This window comes from Ursus americanus, chromosome 6, assembly GCF_024610735.1.
Source record: "Ursus americanus isolate L20-20 chromosome 6, mUrsAme1.1.p, whole genome shotgun sequence".
In the NCBI taxonomy this organism is placed as follows: Eukaryota; Metazoa; Chordata; class Mammalia; order Carnivora; family Ursidae; genus Ursus; species Ursus americanus.
This window is the reverse complement of record NC_142132.1, coordinates 928,909-947,879: the sequence shown is the minus strand read 5'-3', so window position 1 is coordinate 947,879 and position 18,971 is coordinate 928,909. Positions and strand designations below refer to the sequence as shown.

Below are 18,971 nucleotides of genomic sequence, written 5' to 3'. Positions count from 1 at the left end.
TCGTACCACGGCCCACTGGGTCTTTCACCTCAAACCGTTGTACTCTGTGGAGCTGACATAATAGAGACTTAGTGATTGATTTTATTGCTCAGTAGGGAATGATGAAATTCTTGATCACCGTCCATAATGGCTTTATTTTAAATGGCGGCTGGAGATTTAATTAAAACATGATTGGGAAAAGGAAAACATGCTGGTGTTTCTCCTCGAGTGACGTGTGGATCTGTACCCGGAGTCTTAGGAGGACCTGTCATTTCTCCTCCCTGAGACTTCCAAGCGTGGTGTCCCTTTTACTCATTCTTGCGAGAGCTCAGTGGTGCTCATCCCTTGGTGATTTCTGTTCTCCCTTAAAAACAGCTGTGCTCTCATGCATCCCCACCAAGACTCACTTTTCCTGGGCACCTGCTCTTTGCTGGGACCGTTCTGCATACCTGACCATGGTCTCCCCAGGTTGCAGCCAGGGATCCTGAGATGCAGGACGGCCCAGAGCTAGTACGTGGTCCCGGGTGGTGGGCAGCCAGCGAGCGGGAGAGCGGGCAGCATGCACCCTTGGCACTCGCTCTGCCACCCTGGCAGATCAACGGAGCGGAGACGGACCTGCCCTGTTTTCTCGACCTTGTGCTTTGACCCGTGGCAGCACACCCTCACAGAGCATGAGACAGAGCCCAGGGACCTGTGTTTGGTGAAGCAGAAATAGTGATTCCCAAGGAGGACACTCCTAGGGACAGATGGCCGTGCTCGCTCTGGCTCAGCCTGTTCCTTGGAAGCTGGGGGACGATGACAGCCGCTCTCAGACGCTGGTGGACTGCAGGGAGAGCGTTGTGGCCGTGACAGGAAATTGATGAGCGTGAGTGTGCGGCCCGGCCCGTGCGGCCAGCATCTGGAGTTGCCAGGGCACGAGTGTGGGCCTCAGGCGCTCCTGAGACCATCGGGACAGGGAAGTCCTGAGTCTTTGGCCTTGCCTTCTAGAGAAGGTCTGTGCCGCCTCCTCCCCCTGCTCTAAGCGGGTGCGCTGTGCACAGTGGCGTTTCCTCATTCACGAGGGCCTGGCTCTCCAGCCCCTGCCCTGCTCCTGGTCAGGCGTGGTTCCCGACGTGGCCGGCTGCATGTTGTGGACCACACGTGGCTCCAGTTACATGCAGGCATATGTGGCTGGTTTCCACACAGAAAGGTCTGCCCTCCGTGTCCCTGAACGCTCTGCCCCCTCCTGTCCACACAGCCTGGCGCTTGTGGTGTTGCGCCCCCGTTTCTGTCCCAGCGGTGTCTGCTGCCCCCCGCAGCCTCTCCGGCCCTGACCCCTGAGCCCTGCTGGGTCTCTGGACCTCCTCCATCTGCAAACCCCAGGCTCACAAATCCTTCCTGAAAAGCCCCTGCCCCTCTCCAATCTGTCTTCTGCCAGCCCTGGGCCACGGGGTCTCTACCACTCTGTGGGTATGCCAGGCCCTCCCGGCTGGTTGTCGTTCTCAGCAACACAGTTCAGTGACCCCGGACAGCTGGACACTGTGGGTCTATGGTCACTGAAGAGGGCTGTGCAGGGAGGGGCCTCACGCTGGCACTGGCCTTCTAGAAGTTTCCATCAGCTGTGTCCCCAGCCATCGGTTTATCTTGGTGCAGATTCCCCCACAGCGGACGCACCCGCCAGCATTTCCCTCCTTTTATGGAGGAGACTGGACGCCACACCTGCCATCACACTCACTGTCCTGGGGAAACACTGGTTTCTCCTCTCCTGTTTTAAGGAAAGTGGTAGCTCTTTCTGTGGTCGGGCAGCAGCACCAGTGGGAAGGAAGCGCACACAGGGGCCGGGGGGGCATCACTGCCCCGGCGCTTTGTCCGCACACGTACTTTATATCAAGGCCATTAGTGGGGGACAGCTTTTCCCGTTAGGGCCTCCGTGATTTGGCCTCAGAAGAGGGGGAGGGAGAAGAGGTCTGTCTTTCAGATTGTGGGAAATGTGGGTGGCCAGGCGGCTGCCCGTGATGTGAAATGTGGGGTGCACTGGATCTGGCTCCTTCACCTGCGTCTTCCTGGCGGGGCCACGAGCGTGCATGCTGGCTGGTGCTCGGTGAGAGCTCTTGGCGCACTGTGGCCTCTGCGTGGCCAAGGGAGGGGCGTCAGGCTCAGCCGGGGAGGGGACCGAACACTGTCATAGCCCCGTCCTGGGTGCTCTGAGCGACCCTGGGAAGCAGCTACACGACTATCTTCCCGTGTCACGTGTGTAGGGGCCCCGTGAGTGTCGGAGGCCCCCAGACCAGGAAGAGGCATGGCCGGGTGGGGGCCCCGTGCTGCGGCCCCGGAACCTGCTCACCCGGGAGAGGACCCAGCGGAGGGTGGTCACCCTCAGGGCTGCGTATGTGTCGAGAAGGCGGCCAAGGAAGTGCTGGGTTTTACCACTTGAGAGAGGTGTTCGGAGAGCTGACGGACCCTAATCTGGGGAGGGGACACAGGAGGAGAGCTACGTGTTCGAGTGGTTTCTCTGACAGACACTGGGTTCTGTTATCCCTCGTGACCTTCATGTGCAAAGAATTGGACAGTTAGCCCCATTTTACAGAAGGGCGAACTGAGGCTCTACTGACATATGAACTGCACAGTGACCAGAAGGAAACACTGAAATGAGCCGCGGAGACAGAAGGATGGGGGCGCGAAGTGATTGGACATGGAGAGCGAGGCCTGACGCATGTGCGGTCGGAGCCCGAGGACAAAGTTGAGAGATGAACCAGAGTCTTGTTTGTTTCCGGAAGTCGTTTTTGAAGAGATAATAAATGTCAGCTTCCTGGCATGTGAAAGACCTTAGCACACAAATTCAAGAATCCCGACGACCCAGCAAGACGAGCCTAACGCGGAGTGCGACGAGAGACGCGTGGGGCGTTTTACGAGCTGTGACGGGGACGGAGGTGCAGCACCACGGAAAACCGCGGTTAAGCCGATGGCAGACGCAGTGGCCCTGGGGGCCGTGGGGGGCGACCGCCACCGAGGAGGTCTGCGTCCAGCGGACATGCCTGCCGGGAGCGTGTGGATTCGAACGTAGCCGTGAAGAGTGTGTCGCCGGCAGACCCGACAGAGGCAGCGAGTCCTGGAGGGTGTTCTTCACGCAGACGGTGAAGCGTCCTGCGGAAAAGCCAGGCTTGCAGGAAGGAGCCCAGAGCAGTCGTGGGGAGACGGAGACCCACGCGAGCGTGGGGCACACAGAAGGGAGGGGGCCGACACTTGGCCGGCGCTGCCCGAGTCTGCGTGAGTCCCCGCGAGTCCGCGCTCGCAGGCCTTCGTGGCACGGAGGACAGGAAAAATGACGAGGTCTGCGAGGCTCGAAGTCTCGGCCCGGTGGGAAGTGCACCCTTTGCAGAATGTAGCCGTTCAGCATTTCTGTGCCACAGGGACTGTTATTTAAACAGAAGTAGATGGCATTCACAATATAATTGAAATTTAAAAATCAATTAAGTCTTTTTAGTAGCATTTTATATGCCTCAAGCTTCCCTAATGGCAGAAGGTATTTTGTAAACAGCTTGTGTTTGACTCTTAAAGTGCATTTGACTTTAATTATCCTCTATCCATAATGCACATAACCGATTTCTCCAGAACGCTTGTAAGGGTGAAATTGTAATTGAAAAGCTAATGATTTTTGGAAGAGAAAAGAGAAAAGTCAGAGCTGTTTTGATTATGATGCAAATGCTCCACATAATTTAATTGGCATAAAAGTGTATCGATTTATATTTCTAACCACTTAGACATGAAAAAAATGACTTAATAAATTTTGTAATTAAAGCTGGTTATTTTAAGACTGATTTTTTTCTTTGCTCGTTATTGAAACTTTCAGTTTGCAAAATACATATTATTGAGAAGTGTATCCATATTGCAGACAAGTCTCGTTTTGAGAGAGAAATACAGAGGTGAATGAATTAAATGCACCCTGGGCTGCTCGCTGCTGTCACGGGGGTGCCTCATGGTGGCGGCTCTGTCACACAAGCCGACTTCTCTGCCCGCCTCCCTTCCTCCCAAATAAGACGGCTCAAGGAGCTGACTGACCTTCCCCGCCTGTCGTGGGGCCTTAGCTTGTGAAATCTGGTCCATCAGGGGAGGGTCAGCAGGGCTTCGCTTCTGCAGAGGAAGGTCTAACCGTGCTGAGCAGCGGTAGGGCCCTGTGAAGGGTCTGTGTGAAGGATCCCGTAGGACCGGGCCTGACCGTGTCCTCCGCGCACTCTTCGCGCATCCAGGCCACCACGGCCCATCGGGTGCCAGCAGCAGGGAGGGAGGGCAGAACGTGGCAGGGGGGCTTTTCCACATCTCCCTGCAGCTTCAGCCTCTCTCCAGCACGTCCTACACCCTGGGATGCTGCCGTTCCCACAGCTTAGGGGTGGGGCTGCCCCGTCTCTCACCTGTGATAAGAGGAATCTCAAGAGCCAGAATTTCTAGCATGTCGACGTTCGATATGGTTGCACACATCACCACTGACCTCGGAGTGCAGAGGCCGTGGGTCGGTCCCTGTGCACTCCATGTGCCGGCAGACCTGGCCCCGTGGCTACTCCCTCCTCCCCCCTCACCTGCGAGATACCACCTGCCCCTGGTCCCCACACTGACCACTCGGTGTCCACACTGACCACCCCATGTCCCCCCGATCTCTGGGTCCCCACTGACCTCCCCTTGTTCCACAACTTCCCCTTGTCCACACTGACCCCCACGTGGCAGTCTCTGTGTTGGCTCCTTCACCTGTTCCCAGACCCTGGGTGGTTCAGGGTCCAGTCGTCGGCCCCATCCTTTGCTCTGGCTCCACTCCCTCCTTGGCACGCTCAGCGTCTGTGGCGTGGACCGTCCACGTCACGCACCCCGGTTTACATCTGCTCCTCGACCTCTGTCCTGGACTCCAGACCCGAGCATCCAGCCGTCTTCTGAAGTCTGCCTGTGGAGCCTTACAGCCATTTCAAGCTGGACACCTTCTCTCCAGACACCCCATCTCAGGCGCCCACCCCGGCTGCCCTGGCAGAAACCCTGGCCTTGTCCTGGAGTGCCTCCCACGCTCACGCCGCTGTGTCAGGGCTTCCCGTGGATGGAGCCCCTGTGGTCAGAAGCTGGCCCTTTGTGTGAAGCACCTGTCACCACACCCCGCACATCAGGCCATTCACTCCTCGGGACCTTTCAGACGCCCGAGACTGCGCGGCAGAGAAGGCGCCAGTAACCATCTGTGGTGACTGGGTGCGTGCTTCCTGTGCCAGCTGGTGACCTTGCCTCCCAGGTCCGGTGTGCTGCCAAGCGTCCCTTGCATGCGAGGGTCTGGCATTAGCCTCGCTCTGCCTTCCGCGCCCTCACGCGGCCCCCCTTCCAGGCAGCCTGTCCGCGGGGCCATTTTAGAAGGCCGTCCCGTTACATTTCAGTTGCTCCTCGCCGTGGTAATAGGAAATGTTAACAGGCGTATTCATCTGGGGGATTTATCGTAGCCACACGAGATATTAAGTGGCTGTTGTGTCGAGCGTTTACCCTCCCTGTCAGGATGACTCGAGCTTCGCCCGGCCCCTCGCTAGACAGCCTAATTGGGGCCACTACACCCGGGGCCATGTCAGGGCTCAGCACCCCGGTGCACAGCAGGCCCCTCCGCGGTGCAAGCTTTAGAAAATGCTCTTTAATTCAGGAGCAGGACATCATTAGCTTTGTAAGTAGATGAACACAACGGACAACCAATTTAATTAACTTGTAATGCTGGCTGTTGGACGGGAGACAAAATGAAATTATCCGTGCATCTCTCAGGCAGGCAGCCGGCCCGGAGAGGGGCTTGTGGTGAGGGTCAGACAGGGGGACACCTTTGTGCTGTCCTCTCACGTTTAGCCCCAGAAGCTGAAATTGGAAAGTCAGTACTTTGTACATAAGTCAGCCCTCATTTCAGAGGCTTACGAAGCCGCTTGGAGAGAGAGGGCAGCACTCATGACGTGACGTGCTAAATGCAGCCTCTTCCACGTGCTGCCCTCCAGGATGATGCTGGGTGACATGGGCAATAATGCCACCTCATCCAATTAGAGCGGCTGTCCGCGAGTTTATTATACAGGAAGAGATCAATGAAGCTTTGCGTTGATTTAAACAAAAGCTTTGTTTCATTTAATATTGTTTATAATCTAATGAATGTTACAGTGACTTCGCCTTGATTTATTACTCAATCTATTAAATTGTTTTAAAATCAGGAGCATGGGCTTGCTCTCGTGAAAGAGTTGTTCCTCTTATTGATAAAAGTGTGTGATTTTTTGCAGCCGTGCTCAGCTTCTTGGAGGCGGTGAGAAGTGATGTGTTAGATTGTCCTTTGAAACCGGAGTAAACAGTCCTGTGTGTTGGGTCTCGAACTGCTCACCAGTCAGTCCCACAGGTGCGTCTCTGCATCCCTCTCCTTAACCAGGCGTTGCTGGGTTCCTGGTGTGCACCGGTGTGGAGCTGGGGACTCAGAGGTGACAAGAACACCAACCAGGAGCTTCCCACCTCTCCTGGTAAAGGAGGCAGGTGTGGGAAGGAAACAAGCATGCAGCCAGAGTGAGCAGCCCTGTGACAGCCTGGGGGCTGTGCTGGGGCTGCCACGGCTCTGCACGAGCCGTCTGGGAGGGCTGCTCAGAGGAGGCAGCCTTTCCATGGAGACCTGCAGTAGTAGGGGTCGTGTGAGAAGAAGTTGAAACGGGAAAGGCAAGGCAGGTAAAGGCCCCGATGATGGCAGAACTCAGCCTTTCCCAGGCCCGAGTGCTGGTGTGGCCAGAGCTTTGTAAGCTGGGGTGGGGCCTGGGAATGTGCAGGAGCAGACCGGAGGACCCTGGGCTGGCCGTCACTGAGGAGCACGGGAGTGACAGTGTCCGATTCTCTTCTTAAAAGGTCATGCCAGCATTGGGTGAAGAGCAGTGAAGGAAGCAGGGCTGTGGCCCAGCGTGGGGCTGTGAGAACAGAGGGAAATGGGGGGTTAAAGGTAGCATGTGCATTTCACAGACAGAGAGGGTGTGTGCGGGAGAGGCATGGTGATGGAGCAGGGGCTGGAGGAGGGTGAGGGATGTAGTACTGTCCTGGGTTGGGAGAGACTGGGTTCCATGTGGGAAGGCCACATGGGAGCTGCGCACCCCTGACCCGCGAGGCTGGCCTTCAGGGGGACGCCCAGTGGTATCCATGTGGGAGCTGCCAGCTGGAAGATGGGAGGGATGAGGCCCCACAAAGGGGAGGAGGAAAAGGCTTCACGGGGCGTCCCAAGCATTCGCCGTGTGTCATCACCTGGAGGAGGAGGTGTCCAAAGAGGCAGACTCTAGTAGTGAACCCTGGGAATAAAGGGGGGAGGGCAGGTGTCATGAGGAGTATCCTTTGGGTTTGTGAGTGCGATGTCACTGGAGACTTGACAGAGAATCCGTTCCCTGGGGTGGTGAGAACAGAGACAAGGTTGGAAACGAAAGCTGCTGAACGTGGTATTAGGAACAGCACCCAGCAGTGTACGAAGACGTGCATTGTGGACCTGCCAGACGGATGCAGGAGTGCAAGGCTGGCTTAACATTTCAGAATCTCTTAAAGTGATTCACTGCTTTAACCAGTTAAAGGCCAGAAACACCCTGACCGTCTCTCACTTTACCCTGGCCAGCGCTTCTCTCTTGGCCGAGGCACCTTGCCCCAGGAATGCCCCAGGGCTCAGCCCTCAGGTGAGACTTCTCTCCCTCAGCATGGCCACCGCTTCTAATACCAACCTTCACAGACAACTAAAATGTCCCTTCTACTCAGACGTGGACCCTGAACTTCAGACCCACGAGCCATCTGCCTGTGGGGCGTCCCTGTGTAAATGCCCCATGGGCACGTCTGCGTGGCAGTTTCATCCCGGGTACTTGTTTCCCACCAGATCCCACTCCTCTTGGAGTCTCCTCCACCCGGAAAACTGCCCACTCCAGTTTCCGTCACCAAGCCTTGGGTCGTCTTGCACCCCCCTTTGTTTACACACACCGCGTGACGGCATCAGAAGATCACGATTCACGCACCCCCGCTGCTGCCCTCCCCACGCGCACCGTGTTCTAACGCAGAGCCAGGCTCCTTTGTTCTCCGTGGGAGCGGGACACCTGGTGCTGCCACAAGACAAAACAAACAGAAAGGAAAGAAAAGGTAAAGACTGTAAAGAAGAAACAAACCTCAACAAGTCCTCAGAGAATCCATAACTGTTGGAATGGAGAAGAAACCCAGCCATGTTGCTGAATAAAAGATTAATATACAGCAGCTAATAGCATTCCTGTTCATCGCAGCAAGTGGTTCTAAACCAGCAGTAGTTTCAAAAATTACATTTTCTAATAGCAACAGAAGCTAAAAGTAACAAAAGATCTTGAGGACTGTTATGGAGAAAATTATGAAACTTTATTAGAAGACATTTTAAAAGGCCTGATATATGGTTAAAGATGTATCATGTTTATGGAAAGGAAAGTTGAATATCCTAAAAATATCCTAAAAAAACTCCGCCTGCAGCCTCCGTGTCTGTCATCCCAGCCCCAGCAGGGTGTCATGGTGTGATCTAGCAGCTATTCTGAAGTTTCGTACAGGAATACAGAGGGCCCCAAATAACAAAAGTAGTTGTGCGGAGAAATAAAATGAGGCACTGTATTCGTAAATATCAAGACTTCTTATAAAGCTAAAATAGGAGAAATTGTTACTAGAATTAGATCAGTTGGGCAGAATCAGGAACTTATGAACAGACCCCACATCGGTGGATGGGTAGAATATGAGAGTGCCAATGTCAGTCATGGGGAGACTAGACAATCGGTTTCCACAGAGAATGAAATAACACTGGGTTTTACCTTGTGCCACACCCACGAACAAGTCTCTATTACCGTAAGATCTTAAATGCGTAAAACACAATCTTACTGCTTTTATATGGGAATATAGAGAATATCACTGTGGAGTCAAATTAGGGAACTATTTCCAAATAAGACATAAAGACATAAACCGTAAGGGAATATATTCATTAATGATTAACTTGACTTTTTTTTTTTTGGAGAGAGTGTGTGCGGGGGGCGGGGGGCGGCATATGGACAGGGAGAGAGAGAACCTCAAGCAGGCTCCACACTCAGCACAGAGCCCAAGGTGGGGCTCGATCTCATGACCTTGAGATCATGACATGAGCCGAAATTAAGAGTCCGACGTGGAACTGACTGAGCCCCCCAGGAGCCCTGATTAATTTGGCTACTTTAACAGTAAAAACTTTTCATTTAATGAAAGATGCCATAAAAAGATAAGCTAAAGAGGGAGAAATTATTTGTAATGCAAGTAATAGATGAAGAAATAATTTCAAATTATATTTAAAAATTAAAGATCTTGTAAAATGAGGAAAAGACAAATAGAAAAAAGGATCTGGATAAGGAGTTCACAGGAGAAATCTAAATTGCCAATAGTCTTAAAAAGAGATGCCCAGCTATGACGGCACAATGGAAATACAAAACAGAACAACAGTGACGTGCAGCGACGTGTCATTTCACACCATCCAACTGGCAAAGACCATAGTCTGCTGACACCAGGTTTTGGCAGGGACGTGGAGCAGCAGGCAGTGCCTGGAATGCCCGTGAGGTCTGGGTCGTCACCTGCATCGAAGGTGCACATACACTGCGACCCAGAAGTTCCAGTCTCCTATATCTGCACGCACATTTAATACATACGTGCACGTTGTGTGTCTCTCCATGCAAGCGTGTTCACACTAGCATCAGGTGTAACAGTGAGAACATTGCAGACAGATTTCATCTCCAGTAGAGAATAGATAAAAATTGCAGTATTTTTAAATATTACTGTTACGAAGCATTAGAAGTAAGCTAAGGTTACATGTCTCAATATGGAACATCTCTAAAATATAACTTGGAATGGAAAAAAACCAAGTTCCTGAGGAGAGAATAGATAAAGTGGCATCGATGAAGTTGAGAGCTCTGAGCTTCGGACCTTGATCACCATCATTCAAGATGGCGGCCACCTCTGGGGAGAGGCCAGTGGCGTTGGCCGCGCAGGGCATAGCAGACTCCTCTCCAGTCCCTGTGTCACCGTAGGGCCTGTGTGCACCTGCCCTAACCCTCACCTGCACCCCCCAGGTAACCCCTGGTCTGAATTTTGTGTTTATGGTTTTATTCCTTTTTTGGTATAGTCTTAACATCACATTTTTTTTTTGTTTCCGCTCCTTTTGATTAGGTTTTTGTTACCTTGGCCACGTGAAGTTTTAGGAACTTCCTCTTTCTCAACCTTGTGAAGTCCATCTAGGTTTGGAGCGTGGTTGGTTTTCCATGCTGTGTAGTGTGCCGTCGTGGGGATATTTCAGGACTTATTTGCCCACGTTCGTGTTGTGAAGCGTTAGTTTGCTAGCGTGTCTCGAGGCGCTGGTGCACTCGTGTGCACACCCCCGAGGGCTCAAGCTTCTCTGACAGTGAGCTCCACGTGTCCTGTGAGCGTGAACTAGTGGGGAAGCTGTAGGACACGCCCATCTCCCCGGAGCCTGCATCCTCCGTGCTCGGGGGTCGCTGCGAATCTAGACAAGGCGACAGTGTCCAAAGAGTGGACTCGCAGCTGGCTGCCTGTCCCGATGCGCGTCTCGGGGCTGCACAAGCGAAGCCTATCTGTCGTCTAAGCCTCGAGCTCAGAGAGGGGCGTGTGTGCAGCTGCCCTCCTTACTCAGAGCTTCTCCTGCTCACTGCACGCCACGGACTCATGGGTGAGGCCACCGCCATCACACGGGTGTCCTCCACGCTGCCCGCCCACGCCGGCAAGAGTGGGCCAAGGGCCAGGGGCTTCATCGCACTCTCCAGCCATCATTCATTCAAGTCTGTTGGTTCTTACTTAGAACAACTAAGGTTCTCTGATTTGTTGTAAACGTGAAGATTATCAACAATATCTCATGAAATTCTTTTTCCTGTTCTTAGATCCATTTATTTTATTTTTTTTCTCCTTTTTTTTTTAAAAGATTTTATTTATTTGTCAGAGAGAGAGCACAATCAGGGAGAGCGGCAGAGGGAGAAGCAGGCTTCCTGCTGAGCAAGGAGCCTGATTTAGGGCTCGATCCCAGGACCCCAGGATCATGACCTGAGCCCAAAGCAGATGCTTAACTGACTGGGCCACCCAGGTGCCCCATTTATTTTATTTTAAAAAAATAACAAGTTGAAGACACTTTATCTGTGGAGACAACACAGTGTGCCGTCTTGGAGGAGCAGAGACCCACTGAGACCCACGTGGCGTCTGTGAGGTGCCGCCGTCCTTCATGGCAGGGAGGACTTCCCGAGCTGTGCTGTGCTGGGACCCTGCTCTGCACGCTCCCGCCCCAGTGCAGACGCCGCAGCTGGCTTCCCGGGCCCTCCCTACCCCCACTGCCAGCCCTGTCCCCTGGGAGAGGTGGGCGTGCTTCTGTGTCCTGGTGACTTCCAGAGGGGCCATGGGGAGGTGGCTGCTGACCCTCCGATGAGGACGTGGTCACATTCGAGACGCTGTTTCGTGGTGTCTGTGGAAGAATGTGTGCGCAAGAGCATGCCGCTGCTCTCACTCTGACCTGGGCGTTAGGAATGTTCTGTTTGGTGGAAAAGCAAGCCGGATGCAGCAGGCCTGCAGGTTAATGATGTGTACTTTGGCTGCTAACCTCATTGCAGGGATGATAAATTACCGGCCCTCTGATTTGTTTGCAAATAAAAAGTGATGGAGGCCTTTGTAACGAGTCGCTCTGTGTTCTTTCCTGGTTGGCTTCTGCCCCCGCCCAGGTCACCCCCAGCCCTGTGCGGGCAGCTCCACGGGAGAAGTGGAAGCACTCGACAAATACACGTCTTCTCTGAGGCCGCGTGGCGTTCGCAGCGACATGATGTGTGGGGGTGGTCTGCTCCCATCGTCGCCCTGAGTCAGTTGTGTTTGGGGGCTTCCTGGCACCTGAGTTCAACCCCAGAAAGCAAACGAGCCAGCTGCGGAGCCGTGGGGGAGGTGGGTTTCATCCACTGTGGACAGCGGTTCGTGCAGATGCCCAGGGGGATGGCGACCGGGAACGTCAGGCCATAGCCTGTGTCAGAGACACATCGCCTGCCACGTTCTGTCGAACACGGGAGCTGGGGTCTCTGTTCCTGGTCCACCCCCGTCCTGCGTCCAGGAGCTCGGCTCTGGGGGGAAACGCTGGCTCCCCCCCCACCCCCCCGCAGCATCAGGCCACACCTCGAGGCCGGCCCCACCGCAGGCAGATCCAGGCTCCCACCTCGTGTTTGCTGTTCTGGCAAAAGTACAGCATCGACTGGATTGCATCTCACTAATGGAGAATTAATTGCCACCCTTGACAGTCAGGTTTATAAATATGTAAAAAGTATTTTAATTGTTTTTAGTAAAACAGGCAAGCAGTCAATACTGTCTGACGTGACGAGCGCAGTGCTGACAGGTGCCGTGGTCAGAAGGCCCGGTGGGTACAGGGCTCCTGTCTGCAGGCCTGGGCGCGCTTCTGTGCACACGTCGCCGTGTCCTGTGACAGATGGAGCAGGTTACACACTGAAAAAGTTAGCTTAAACTTTGACTTTAAATATTCATTAGAGCTAATTATGGATTTTCTGACTCCATGAAGTACAGTTTCTATACCTGCATTGGCAATTTGTTTTCCATTTATTTATTGAGAACTTCACAATATTGTATTAGCTTTATCACATTTGACAAGGCAATAGTCAGAGGTCGGCCACGACATTTACTTACTGACCCTCTCGGGGGGCCCTCTTTACCTGAATCAAATGGCAGCAGCCTGTCGGAGGCTGATGTCCACCGAGTGGCAGCTGCCAGACCTCACCCAGGGACGGAGTCCTGTGGGGGCTCTTCTTGGGGCCGCGTGCTGCCCGTGGTCCTGCAGGAGGGGCCTCGGATGTACCTTGTGAAGAAAGAAGCCAGACGGCGGCTGTTGTGAGGCCCACAACAGCAAGGAGCCTCAGCTCCTCCTCAAAGCAGATTTGGGGCAGGTGCCTGACGGGGGGGGGAGGTGCAGGGAGCCATCCGTTCCGTTCCTGGGCTGTGGTGAGCACGTCAGCACTGAGTCCCCAGCTGGTCCCTCACAGAGCATGCTCGCAGATGGCAGAGGGTCTCCTCAAGGACTCAGGACAAGGCCTCAGTGCCGTGCTCCTGGCAAGTCGGCAAATGTCTGGTCTCTGGGTTTGCAGCCTTTTCTGTGTATTCACACAGCCGTCACCGAGCGAACCGCTCTGACCCGGAGAGGGGCCTGAAACCCTGGTGCACCCCTGCTTGCGTCCACTCTGCCTGCCTGGCTTCCAGGGGATAAGCCAGCCATGTTTCTCTCCACGGCTCCTTGTGCACTGACCCCCGGAGAGGTTTAGAAGGTCCCCAGGGATGCCCATACTTTGGGAAGTGATCCCATCAGGGAGGCTTGTGAAGCGGCACCATGCTTGCAATTGAGCAGGGTGTCCTCTCTCTGCCCTTGGATTCCTGGGCTGAAGGAGACTGCCGGCCGCCTGGGACCGGGCCCCTGGCAGGGCCTCGCACAGGGCAGAGCCTGGACCCCCGCTCCTCGAGAAGAGCGGCTGCTGTGCAGCCTTGGTCAGTGGGCCCGACTGTGGTTCTGAACACAGGTGCCTTCATGGAATCAGCCACATGCACGAGAACTGGAGTGTCTGTGCCCCTTGACCTACTTGCAGTGTTTGGGGCCCAGCCTGGCAGAGGCCGCGGTTGGAGGAGGGGAGGGGAGGGCCATGTGACAGCCAGCCCTGGCGGGATGGCTTAGAATGTAGCGCGAGGACATGGGAACCCTGCCAGGAACTGTAACTCAAGACTGCTGAAATCTGTGGGGTCAGCATGTGTGCCCCAGTTCACACAACACCCCCTGCACCCACCGTCCGCACTAATTGGTGTCCTGGGCATCCTGGTGTCCTCTGGAAGGCATGCAGACAGCCACGCCTGGCACGTGGGAGCCAGCGGAGCACCCCTGAGTCTGGGGGCCACGGGGAGCATGCAGCAGGCTGTCACCCAGATAAGAGGGTGATGTGGGCTGCCTGCACTGTGCCCCTCCATCCCCCTCCCACCACACCCACCAGGCAGCCCTTCCGTGTGGAAGCCAGCACCCCTCCAAGCCCCAGGTCAGACTGGGAGTGGGGAAGCGGCAGGGGTGGAGGATGGGCATGGGGGCATGGGGGTTGGGAACGTTGGTCTGGGCTTCGATATTGGTGATCTGTGGCATCACTGCCCGTTTTCTGCAGAGATAATAGTTGGTGGTTATAAAGGAGAACATTCTGACCAGGAGATCCACACTGCAGTGTGTTCAGGAGTGAAGGGTTGTGGGGTCGGCAGCTGTTTTCAAATGATTCTGCCACCCATGCATGTTGTATGTGTGGGCATGCGTGCACACATCTGTGCGTGTGCGTGTGTGCACATGTATGTGTGTATGTGTGTATGTCTACATGTGTATGTGTGCGTGCTGTGTGCATGTGTGGGCGTGCGTGCACACGTCTCTGCGTGTGCGTGTACACACGTGTATGTGTGCATGTGTATGTGTGCGTGCTGTGTGCATGTGTGGGCGTGCATGCACACGTCTCTGCGTGTGCGTGTACACACGTGTATGTGTGCATGTGTATGCGTGCTGTGTCATGTGTGGACGTGCATGCACACATCTCTGCGTGTGCGTGTACACACGTGTATGTGTGCATGTGTATGTGTGCGTGCTGTGTGCATGTGTGGCTGTGCGTGCACACGTCTCTGAGTGTGCGTGCACGCACGTGTATGTGTGCATGTGTATGTGTGCGTGCTGTGTGCATCTGTGGGCATGCGTGCACACGTCTCTGCGTGTGTGTGTGTACACACGTGTATGTGTGCATGTGTATGTGGGCGTGCTGTCATGTGTGGGCGTGCGTGCACACGTCTCTGCGTGTGCGTGTACACACGTGTATGTGTGCATGTGTATGTGGGCGTGCTGTGTCATGTGTGGGCGTGCGTGCACACGTCTCTGCGTGTGCGTGTACACACGTGTATGTGTGCATGTGTATGTGGGCGTGCTGTGTCATGTGTGGGTGTGCGTGCACACGTCTCTGCGTGTGCATGTACACACGTGTATGTGTGCATGTGTATGTGTGCGTGCTGTGTGCATGTGTGGGCATGCGTGCACACGTCTCTGCGTGTGTGTGTACGCATGTGTATGTGTGCATGTGTGCGCACACACCCAGGAAGAGGGAGTGTGTGTGGCGGGTGCTGGCAGCTGGGAATCTGGGTGAGAGGCACCCACGTCATGGTCCTGTTTGTCCAGCTTTCTGCACACCAGCCCTTCCCTGTCTGCCCATCTCCCCCCCCCCCGCCCCCCCCCCCGCTCTTCACGTCCTTAGCCTCCAGGACTGAACTGCAGAATGAAAAGTAGGGGTTAGAACCCCACCAGTGGCTTCAGTTTTCCCTTCCAGTGAGGCCCTGCCTGGTATGGACTGACTGCTTTTGGTCGCAGATGGGCGTCCCTGCTCAGCTAGCCCCCATGCGCCGTGCCCTGGCCTGCCGCTTTGCCTCACGTCCACACCCTCGCCTCTCAGTGGTTCAGCCAAAGGCCCTGCTGGCTCCACTGCCCCATCCTTTTTTCCCTGCTTGATCTTGTCCCATGGGGTGGGAGCTCCAGGAGGACACGGCTTGTCTGTATAAGTCAGACTTATAAAAGTATGATTTACAGACAGTAAAATTCACCCCTTCTAGGGTAGAGGTCCGTGGATTTTGACAAGTGTGTGGTTTTGTAACCACCACCGCGATCTGGCTGTAGGGCGTCTTTATTGCCTGAAGTCTCCCCAGCTCCCTTGTTGGGGTGGCCGGGTTCAGCAAAAGAATAAAGTATCCATGCGTACATATGGACACATACATATCTGTATCTGTGTGGACACAAATACGCGCTATGTGTATGTGCACGTGTTTGCATGTAAACGTGCATGTGTGCGCACACATACACACAGATATACAAACGTGCACGCACATACACGTGGGTTTTCATATGTACACCTACATGAGCGTACACATACACACAGACACACGGACACATGCTTGTGCACACAGGTATATACATACAGACATGCGCACACATACACAGAGATATACACACATGGACACGCGTGTGTTACCTGTCCACGTATACATATGCACGGGTATGCATGCATGCACACATTTGCACACACACATTACGTCTACTCGCACAGGAACACACATACCCATTGTGTGTGTGTACATAGGCACATAGAAAACACCGAGTTGAATTTCAGATAAACAGCTGGTAACTTTCGTGTCAGGGGTCCCATGCAGCCCTCCTTTGGTGGCATCCCACCCCCAGCCTGGCCTCTGCAGTTTTGCCTTTCCCTGAGTGTGGAGAGCAGGACTGGACCCCCTTGCCCAGAACAGTTAGCCCACGGATGGGGCTGGGCCGGGCAGCTCTGCGGGGAGCGGTGTTGCAGCCCCACGTGGAGAAGGAGGACGAGGTGGGCAGAGTGGGCCGGGGTGGGGTGCTGCTGCTGGGAGCCCCGGGCGGGCGGGTGCAGCGTGCGGCGAGGACGGGGCCGGGGTCTGAGCCTTTCGCACTGGACCCCGGTGCTCACAGCGAGGTGAGACCGCGCTGGAGTGTGCACCCCTGTCAGGGGAAGGGCCTTATCTGTGGTGGTAAGTGCGGCTGACGTCTGGTCCCAGTGACCGTGGTTCAGCCCTGATGAGTTACGCTCAGTTCTAGCTCACAAGAGCTTTCGTTCATCACTGACGCTGCTCTCCAGCTGCCCCCAGGCGGGCCTCTTACTCGGTCTCTCTTTTTGCTTTGCAGGCATTAGGAAGCTTCTATTTCCTTCATGAATCCTTAAAAAACATCTACCAGTTTGACTTTAAAGGTAAGACTCTCCTGGGATTCCCTGGCTGGGCTCACCCCACCCCGCCCCGCATCCCTGGGCGAGGGTCGCAGCCGTGAACCAGGGGCCTCCTGGGCACACCTGGCACTCCGGCTGCTCTGGGTTCCAGGCGGCGTTCCCGCTGCGACCCCACCCCACACCCTCCTGCTCCCAGGGCAAAGCCGGCCGCTGACCCGGGCTCTCCTACAGCGCGGTCGCGGGGACGAGGGGACGGTCTCGTGTCATACCAAACGGGAGAAAATGAAGGGCCGCACAGAGGCTGGTGTCTTTGACTAGAGCCGGTGTTAGCGGCCGAGGTGAAACGCCCCGCGCTGCGGGGCCGGCACGAGTGCTGTGTCGAGGAGGGTCGTGCCGCGCTCCTGGAGACACAGCCTTTGTCTCTGTGTCTCTGCACACGGGAGCCCGGCGACACAGCCCCCGCAGCCCCCGCAGCCGCCACACGCGAGTCCTCTGACGGCGTGTCGGCTGCCGAGCCAGACCACATCAATTTGAGGTGTCACTGACGTCGTAATAACTGTGGAGAGCAACTAATTATGTCACTTTGTTCAGATTCATTATCTTTGCTCGCTTAGGAGACAGATCGCCTCTTCGGAAATGCAGAAGCAGTCTTCCCTAAATTGCTTGAGTAGTGATTTCATCGGATGTTAGGAGCAGGATTCCAGCCAACAGGATGATTATTCACTGGCCCTGTTGCCTGAGGGTTCTTTACACGGTTTAAACAGAAGCACGTGGCTTCTCTGCCGAGGAACTTGCTGGGAGTAGCCTCACAAACCTGGCGAGAGACAGGCCAGAGGCCATTGTCCCTGCGATGTTAATGGACATGGGACACCCGTGGGTTGTGTTCTCCAGCAGCGGGGCTGTGGGCGAGAGGGGCAGGGGGAGGTGCTCGGACAGCGCGCTCCAGGTGGAGCCGGACAGAACGGGGTCACGCTTCTGACGAGCTGTCTTCGAGCTTAGGCACGTAGCCGGACTCCTGAACTTGTCCCTTGCTTTGAATCGCCAGTTCCATGCGCATTTGATCATGACGTACCCCGCTGGCCTGTGGTTTCTTTGAAACTGTACGTTAGATGAACATTGGGCTCCAGCAGACCTTCTGAGGGCCCCCACGTTGTCAGTGATGACAGCGGAGACGGTGGTGGCGACTGTGCCCTGAGCGCGTCTGTGGCAGGAGGATGCGCTGCTTCTCGGGGCGTGCCGGGGGCCAGACGGGGCCTCACTGCTGCCCTCCAGTGCGGGGGCGGGGCTCGGGCATGGCGGGTCTTAGGAGTGGAAACTCTGGCCCCTGCTCCTCAAGGCTCACGCTTACGCTTTGAATTAAGTTACAGCAGAAGCAGTCTCAATTTTGTGAAAAGTTTGAATAAACTTTTTAAGAAGAAATAACCTGAATTTAGTCCTCAGTTAGAAATTTGATGACTCCCAGAAGGTGTGGATGAAAAGGGTTCAAGGGATGCTCGTGTCTGGTCCGACACCTAAAGAGCATGGGTGGGGCTGCGCAGAGGGAGCGGGGCGAGTCTCAGATCCCGCACAGAAGCGAGGCCACAGGGCTGGTGCAGCTCCCACGCTGGAGGGACAGGCAGACGGATCCTGAGAGCCACGGCCTCCGGGAGCTGGCGCTGGAGGGAGCAGCGGGGGAAGGGGTGCGGAAAGCTGGAGGCTTGAAAGAGAAGTGTGCCCCCAAGGCTGTCCCCCTCCCTCTGGTGAGCTTTGGCTGCAGGAGCCCCACCATATTGTCCTGGTGAAGATTGGAGAAAAACTCCCTCGTGCTTCTGGCAGAGGGAGAGGGAAGGAGCTGTTTTGAAGTGTGTCCAGAGTCCTTTGTTCTTCCTGAAAGGCCTGCCCTTGAGGACAGCCGTGTCACCAGAGCTGCCCAACAGGCCTGGGGGAGGCAGGTGGGCAGCTTCGGCCTCTGCTGGCCTTGCTGTTGTACTTGAGGAGGGCCATGGTGCTGAGGACACATGAGAAGGTTGCAGCCTGGACTCATGCTGGCTGAGGGACCAAGGCAGGGCCACCGGGCTGTAGAGCAGTGTTACTCCACCCAGCCACAGTGCCCATCATCACAGCAGGTGTCATGGCGGAGAGTCTGCCAAGCTCAGCCTCTGTTGAAGAAGGAGTCTCACAGGAGCACAAAGACAACAGAGGAGACAAGACTAGGACATGGGAGGATATGTT

General features: G+C 55.2%; 1 protein-coding gene across 2 annotated transcripts in view; it reads left to right on the top strand.

The window, feature by feature from the left end:
• INPP5A (inositol polyphosphate-5-phosphatase A) overlaps positions 1-18,971 on the top strand; it is a 182,828-nt gene that overhangs the window by 98,526 nt on the left and 65,331 nt on the right. For both annotated transcript variants that reach the window (XM_045809422.2, XM_045809424.2), the window contains exon 5: positions 16,721-16,784. In XM_045809422.2, coding sequence (XP_045665378.2) covers positions 16,721-16,784 — 64 coding nt within the window. The remainder of the gene's footprint in view (positions 1-16,720; positions 16,785-18,971) is intronic.